The sequence below is a fragment of the Anguilla anguilla genome, chromosome 19, assembly GCF_013347855.1.
Source record: "Anguilla anguilla isolate fAngAng1 chromosome 19, fAngAng1.pri, whole genome shotgun sequence".
In the NCBI taxonomy this organism is placed as follows: Eukaryota; Metazoa; Chordata; class Actinopteri; order Anguilliformes; family Anguillidae; genus Anguilla; species Anguilla anguilla.
Window position 1 is genome coordinate 14,725,725 of NC_049219.1, and position 8,415 is coordinate 14,734,139.

At 44.0% G+C, this 8,415-nt stretch overlaps 1 protein-coding gene across 1 annotated transcript in view; it reads left to right on the forward strand.

The window, feature by feature from the left end:
* The window catches only part of iqsec3b (IQ motif and Sec7 domain ArfGEF 3b), a 61,064-nt gene extending 52,770 nt beyond the window's left edge, over window positions 1-8,294 (forward strand). The window contains 1 exon segment of the mRNA XM_035401960.1: window positions 726-8,294. Coding sequence (XP_035257851.1) covers window positions 726-1,199 — 474 coding nt within the window. The 3' untranslated portion in view covers window positions 1,200-8,294.
* Window positions 8,295-8,415: the final 121 nt, after the last annotated feature.

Here is an 8,415-nt window from a genome sequence, read left to right on the forward strand (position 1 = left end):
CTGGATGTGGGCAGGCTTGCTGTTTGTCCAACTGACATAATGAAGGCATGCATTCTGATGAGTGTCCGTAACGTCTGTGAAAGTGCCCCCTCTTGTCTAAGCACCGCCCCCTCTTGTCTAAGCACCGCCCCCTCTTGTCTAAGCACAGCCCCCTCTTGTCTAAGCACCGCCCCCTCTTGTCTAAGCACCGCCCCCTCTTGTCTAAGCACCGCCCCCTCTTGTCTAAGCACTGCCTCCTCTTGTCTAAGCACCGCCCCCTCTTGTCTAAGCACCGCCCCCTCTTGTCTAAGCACCGCCTCCTCTTGTCTAAGCACCGCCCCCTCTTTTTAATGGATTTCCTATGTACACCGTAGTCCCTGGTCGTGAGCTGGCATCTCTAGATATCCTTCCCGACCCTGGCCTGAATTCAACCTTTGTATTCCTATTAGTGCCACATTGGTTTAACAGAGTGGCACAAGGCCCTCTTTCCAACTGTCCCCACCTTTTAAAAGTTAGTGACCCGACCTAAACCCCTCCTCCTCCTCCTCCTCCCACCTCCCCACAGCTGCTCCCCTCTCGCCAGCTCCTCCAGAACCTCCTTCTGACCGGGTTTGCATCGTGCCGCACGCCCCCTGGAAGAGCATGTGTGTGTTGCTGTTTTTTTTTTACACCAGAGGGCTACTCAACCCTAGAGGAGGAAAGTACTTATAACACTTAATGCTGTCTCTGGCTGTTTTCTAAACTAGGTGTCAATTCACAACAGGCTTCAAACGTACCAGCGCCGTGCGTCCCGGATCCCCGAGACTGGATCCCTCCCGGGCACCCTTCTTAACCACCGGGGGGCGCTCTACCAGCTGCAGCTCCAGCCCGGCGGGGGCACGCCGTCCCGCCAGCCCGGCCCCGTCGCCGTCGCCGACCTGCGCCCGGACACGCTCATCCAGTGCCAGCAGATCGTCAAGGTGATCGTCCTGGACCAGGGCGGGCGCGGCCGCGTGGAGGCCTTCCTCAGCCGCACCCCCACCCACCAGCTCACCCGCTCGGCCGTCTCCACCCCCGCCCGTTCCTCGGAGGGGCGGGACCGGGAGGACGCGGGCTCCAAACCCCCCCTGCCTCCGCCGCCGCCCCCCTACAACCACCCCCATCAGTACTGCCCCCCTCAGTCGCCCCAGCCCCTCCTCAGCCGACGGAGGTACTCCAGCGGCTCCCGCAGCCTGGTGTAAATAGACCTTGACCTCTGACCTCCGACCTTTTATAGACAAAATACATATATTATATACGGTACATATGTATATATGCAGAGAAGAGTGAAAAAATGAAAAATTATAATTACAGTATATTTAAGAGAAAGTGGATATAAGCAAAAACAGATACAAGCTTCCAGAGTTCTACTTAATTCATGTGTATTTTATGAAAGATTAAGTAGTTTTAACCAATTTATATATAGCATTGTGTGTTGGGTTACTCTTTGATGCAGTTTGATTTTTTCCTCAGTGAACTGGCATTTGGACAAAGGCCATCAATACCCCTCCTCCTACCTTACGTTACCCATCTGCAGGGTGGGTCCAGGCCTTTTGTAGCCCTTTGTTTGGTTCTTTATCCTAATCTTATACAATACTGGTGTGTGTGTGCTTGTGCATGTGAGTATGCGCGCACGTGCATGAGTACGTGCGTGTGTGCGTGAGTGTGTATGACACTGAAGAGACTCTTTAAGAAAAAGATAATAATTGGCTAAACAAAGGCCAACCCTACAAAATCAGAAATTTTTCCGCAGCCCAATTAAGTCAGTGGGAGAGACATGTTTATTCTTCAACAGCGTGTACTTTTATTTTTTTAAAGAAGAGCCATTCTAATCTAGTCTAACTGAAACTAGCACCTCACTTTCTCAATATTCACTGTCACGGTTGTTTTTTTTTTTGTTTTGTTTTGTTTTTTTTGTTTTGTTTTTTTTTGTGTGGGGCTCATTTTTCCTCCATTTTGTTCTGGTCCACAGCTGCAGTGATGGTCAGATCACTATGCTGGTAAACTGTCTGACGTGCTGCTTTCTGTTCAGAATGGGAAACCACTGTAAACAACAGTTCGCTGTAGCGCAAAAAGCCTGTTCAAACCAGAGCAGTACTCTTGTGATGCATATTGGTCTGCTAAGGAAGATTAAAGTTGCAGGATATAGAGCCTCTTATTAAAATGAAATTGTGGGTACTGTACGTGAGGTGTTTTTGCAAATATCCTGCGTTGGCAAATGCTGCATTACTGCTGACACAGTGACGTTTAAAACAGGTTGCTTAATTTGACTTAAAGAGGTTGCTCTTATCTGTTTGAATATTTTCCCTTCTTATATTAACAATATTGTTTTTAATTATTACTTTATTTTTTACTATGTAGTGTTGACCGCTTATAAGCATTGCACAGTATGAAAAAAATCTAAAATTTTTGTATATACTGAATATACATTTAAAATGCGTACTGTACTGTACGATACAGCAGACAGACTGACATGTTTATACACGCGAACATCCTTTGCCTATTTTAAATAGTATTGCTTCCAGTAAATGTCCCCAATCTTTTGCTATTGCAATATGAATATTCTTGTCACTGCACTGCACATTGTTGGTTTTGTGCAGAATTTTTTCATTTGAAAAATCTTGTATGTTATTGTGTGGTAGGGCAACAGAAATTAAATTTGGAATTGGTGCGAAGCCAGACTGTATTGTTTTGGAGATGTGCCACGTCCATGTCAGAGGACAAAAAAAATTACAGGAGGCATTGTCAACTGTCGATGTACCGCCCTGCAGACATTTACACGATCTCTGTCCGTCCCTCCATTCCAATACCTGCGGTGATTGTGTTTCCTGTTCGGGCAGCTGTCCGAGAGCACTCATATTTCTGCTTCTTATTCCGAGTGTGATGAGAACTGAAATGCAATCTTATTCAGCTGTGCTTCGGCGGAAGTGTTATCGCTTTATGTGGACATATTCATTTGAGCTGTAGTGATTTATGACTTTTTTTTGCTGTCGGGGTTGACTGGTGGGTGCTGCCATCCTGTCCAAATGCAGCCGGTGCCCAAACCAGACGTTTAATCTGCCTGATCCATCGGAATCTTTCATCGCCGAAAACCGCACCTGGCGTGACAAGCAATTTGTTTTTGGACCGAGTGCGTTTCCTTCGTATTACATGTCCAGAAATGAACTGCTAGTAGACATGAGAAATATGTATTTATGAGCATAAGCCAGTGCTCCAAATGGATTTGTCGGATGTCAAATCTGAAGTGAAGCATAAATATGTATGAATTTCACCAATGTCAGTTGCACACTGGAAATGTTTTTGCAGATGTTGATTTCATTTGTTTGTTTTGAATGTCGCGTGTCCAGATTCTCTGCTGATTGGTTGGTTCGCACTGGAACACAAGCCGCAAATCCCATCAATCCAAGGGCTACACAATCCAATATGTCAGGATTGTCCAGAGCTACTGCTGCGACCTGAAAAATGGCCACCGGTGTGATGTTCAGGAAAGTGCAGCAACAGCTGTTGTTTCCATCGCCATTTTAACAGCAATAGCATGTATTCCAGTGTGAATTGGTCAACGACATTATATTACACAGGCGTCTTAAATAGACGCCTCTGTGGTGAGCAGAAGCATTCTGGGGTCCGTTTGTCATGGATGTAAGTTTCCCGGACTGTCACACAAAGACTTATTTTTTTTTTTTTGTTTTTTAAAGAGCCTATATGATAGTTTTTGTTTGTACCTGTGCAGAGTTGAGCTCTTCAGTTTACCCTGAGTGTGCTGGGGACTGACTGGGTGGTGCTCCTTGCCTGTCAGTGTGATTTTGGTGTGTTCACCTGTGTGTGAACACCTGCGCATGTTTTTGCCTAGTGGACCCAGGCTTTGATCTGTCGTCTCTTTGGTATTCTGTGACATCCTGGCAGAAATGTGAGCCCATTAGGAAATTAGTAATGGTTCAGTCTGCCACACCTCTACTGAGATGGTTCAGTCTGCTTCCCCTCCCGCTGCGATGACCTCATAGTGCCGACTCAGCTCATTTTCCCTCTTCATAAGAAAGAAACTTTTACTCTTGTTCTTGTGAACAAACGTTCTTTGACAGCGAATGGAAAAGATCAGACGTGACTCAGATGTCGGATTTGGCATTTTAATTGTTTTGATGTTGAGGGATACTGTGTTCTTGTCAGAGGCTTTCTCTCTTTTCTAGTCATTATTAAGTCCCACAAAAGGTTTTTCCCTCCCTTGAGAAAACATATCTTTAAAGTGGCATCAATCAACAAAATTTTGTTTAATCAGTAATGACCCTTCTGTCAAAAAATGGACATAACACAGTTCATCCAGCTACGGGGAGAATAATAAGCATTTTGGTAAATGAATTGGCGTGTGGTGCAGACATGCTTTTTTTCCGTGATGACTGACCTGGCTCAAGGTTTTCATGATGTCATTCTCTCCAGCTGCATAACCACCTGGGCATATCAGGCGGAATTGACATCCTCGAGTGTTCCATCAGTGTTGTGTCTGGAGGCACTGATAGCGAGTTCACTTCCTAAATCTCCACACCTTTCTGTTACCATGGTTACCAAGTCACTGGGTAAAATAAAGCGCAGATTTAAGCGTCTGATGCTTCCTGCTGCTCTCATTACAGCAAAGCAGAGCCCGTCGCCCTGGAAATGAGGTGACTTTTGTGAGAAGCAAAGCCTCTGTTGTCGTCGAACGACAAACAAAATATGTATTGGATTTTAATATTAGTGAAGTGATAAATAAATAAAAAAGCCAGTGTTCAGATGAAAGACAGATTTTCTGTTTGGTTTCCCTCTGTGCTTTCAAATGAGAAATATTTGCTGTAAAAAATGAAGTGGACCCACCTTGAATTATTAATCCAGGTGATTCCAGACTCCAGCTCCCTCACTATACATGTAGCTCTTCCATTCGCTTGAGTTGGTGAAGGTTGTTTGTTCTGAACCCGTGTTTACCCATGGAAATGTGCTTCGCTCGGTTTGCTTTTTATCCATCAGTACCTCTCTGTTAATCCAGGTCTTCTCAAATATCCTACATGAATGTACTGAAGTGCGTTGTTTGTTGTTTTGCTTTCTCCTGCTTTTCCAGCAATCTGTAAACTGTGTATTTCTTCCTTGTTTTGATTTCTGTTTGAATCGTCTTATGATCAGTTTCACTCTGCTATCCCCGGGACACTGTATTGTTGCTGCTTAGCAACTTTGATTAATGTAGGCCTGTCGTTCTTGATTTCAGCACATCCTGCTGGCAAGGGGGGGGGGGGGGGGGGGGGGGGGGGGGGGGGGGTTGATGTCTGACAGTTATGGCCTGGAGTGGCTGATTAAAAATGGCCGTTTCAAAATGAAATGTCACACGCACGTGCCGTGCACTATGATCTGTGGACTGTGCGGTCTCTTCCCCCCCCCCCCCCCCCCACAGAAATATGGTTTTAATTATAAAAGTGATATTAATGAGGGATGCCTGTGACTAATTTACACTGCTGAAATGCAGACTGATGCTGGATGAGGTTAGTTTATCATGCAGTGTACACATTAAAGCTGGCGCACGCTACACGGATTGGCATTCAGTTGTGCGTTACACTGATTTGCTTGATAGTGTTGGTAATGTACGTTCGCCCTTGAAATGCAGCGCATGCATTGAATGACAATTTCGAGCTCCATTCTCTGTCCTGTGGCAGGCTGGCACTTATTTAATTTGAGATATGGTTAATGCACGCTTTCTTTTTAAAAAAAGTCACTTGACCTTTTTAGGGATTTATATGTTTCGGCTTGTGTTGAAATTGAAGGATCACAATGACTGATGCTTTCAGTGAAGGTCGGTAAGATCATTTCTGTCACATGCTTCAAGAAAAGGCCGCTTCGTTTTAAGAGATATATATGTATATAGTAGTGTGGGCAAAGAAAATGGGAAACGAATATGTAACATTGCTTAATAGCATCAACGCTGTTTTTGTGCACTTCCATCCTCTGTTGCCCTTTGCTGACGATGACTTTCATCACCTTCATCATCAGGAGAGAGCTGTCCAACCTGAGGTGTCTGGGCAACCGTAAACACCCCCCCCCCCTTTTCTCCAGACTCATCTGCGAGTGTGTGCTGGACCTGACATGGATGTGGGGACCCTGGCTTATAGGTTAGACTGCTTTGCATATTCGCCCGCCTCGGAACTGACCGTGTTTGTGATGTCACAGTGGACCCATCCTATCATTGCCACTTCCTGCCTGTTTATGCTACGCTTTGCTTTCAGCCAATTTGCAAAAAAAAAAAAAAAAATGAAAATTTGTATTTAAAAAGAACCGAGATATCAAACATGTATTTATCAATAACCTTTTTTAAAAAACTTAAAAAAAATAAATAGAGGAAAGCTTTTTTTTTGAGAATTTGCACAAAACATTTTGGTTTAATTTGTATTATAGAGGCTTATAAATGAGTTGTGTGTGTGCCAATGTATGTATAAATATACTGTGTACAGAAAAAAAAGAATCAACCTGTATTTTGTTATCCAACAGCAGAGCTCTACATATATTCAGATTAATATTGTATATTGAAGTATCGGGACTGGATATCCATTTATCAATATACTATACAATGCTGGTAGGTGATGACTTATTGTATCGCAGTTTTGTTTTTTTCTTTGTTTTATTTCTTGGCATGTGTTTTCTTGATCCATCTATAAAGTGCAGATAGGTATTTCCTGAGGGTGAAAAGGGCTATTGCTCCCAAGAAAACAGCTGTGCTCTGAGCAAGCACAGTCATTTCTGTTCTCTTTAAAATTTTTAAGACTTTTAAAATCTGTGCTTTGCTAGGTAAATTCCCACCGGTAGCCGCCTGTCCTCAAAAGATTTCCGTTTCCCAGTCTGTTAGCTTTTTGCATCCTTCAGAACACATCTGCGGACAAAGGGGAACCAGACAGGAGCAGCTCGAAAAACACTTTCTAACGTACTTTAAGAATAAGCAATATCACATCAAGGCAGTTCCAGGAAGTGTTCATGAGCACACTGAAACTGGGGCAGTGCTTGTGTTTGTATTGGTACGGGAGGTATTTATTATTTACTGTGGATTATAATTAAAGATTGGTCTCAGAGTGCTGTGGTATTGAACACAAAAGTAATTATATTTCTCCTTCTCTGTGAAAGACCCTCTAACGTATGATTAAATCCTCAGGGGTAGGGGCTACTGTGGAGGGTGGCTAAAGAGAAAAATGGTGTGCAAAAAAAAAAAGAAAGAAAATTTGCGATCGATCAGTTTGTTAGCAGCACTGAGAGTTCAAAAGAATGCTGGTACAACTGCACTATGACAAGAATACTGAACAGTTAGTGTTGATTTTAAAAAGAACAACAACAAAACAAACATTTTTTAATCTCATTTTCTTTTTGTGCCGAATTGGAAAGCCCCAGTCATATGTATGTGTGTCTGTGTGTGTGCGCGCGCGTGCGTGTGTGTGTGTGTGTGTGTGGTCGGTCCTGTACTGAAGCTGTATCATTCTCTGTCAGTTCAGAACATTGCAGTCAAGCCCCATGTCTCCTTGGAAACGTGTGTTACCAGCTGCAGATGATTTTAGTTTCCATAGTTTTCATGCTGCTAGCTTAGCTGCGTACTGCGCCATTGTGCAACTCTACCTACAGTATTCAGCTGCTGCTGCTGCTGCAGCCGGACTGTTGCCAGCCAATCAGAGCAGTCCGGAATCCAGAACACCTGCCAGCTGGAAATTCGCCATCTCCAGAGTGATGTTGTTGACGGTTATGTGTACCGCCCTGTATATATACCAGGCTATTGGTCACAGCTGGGCCTGAAAAACTCGAGGTTTGATTCTGGAATGTGGGACGTACTGTAGGCTGCAACCCCACTGGTCCTTTAGCTGAGTCAGTTTGTTATTAGCACAGTACATATTTAGAATTTAATTAGCCACCTTGTGTTACATTGTCTACGGTTTCCTTCTGACAGATCATCAAAATGTACTTTTTTTCCCTCCCTTCAGCTGACAAATTACTCCATTTTCCCGTATATACGTGCACCTGTATACCACAGACCCAGCTATCCAGAGGTGAGATGTCTCCTGACCCCGTATAACCATTAATAGTCACACTTTTACCCAAGCTGTTCACAAACCAAGCCTCCATGGACGTCTCAATAATGACTCCTCTTAATGGAATGGTCCTCGAAACACACATTTGCTGTACAATACAAGAGTCTTTATTATTATTATTTTTTTCTATTTGAAATCCCCTGCATTCAGATGTTTCACCCTGTCTCGCAGTACGCTTCTTGAAATGAGAAGTTAAGTGAAAAAATAAACTTTTTCCCCCTTTGTGTGCAGGTCCTGGGTGTTCTGTGCTCCTGTGCTCTTTTATCGTCTGTCAGTGCTGTGGCTGCTGCCCTCTCTCTGTCATGATTAATGCCCTCGCCCGTGAGGCTCATTTAGAAGATGC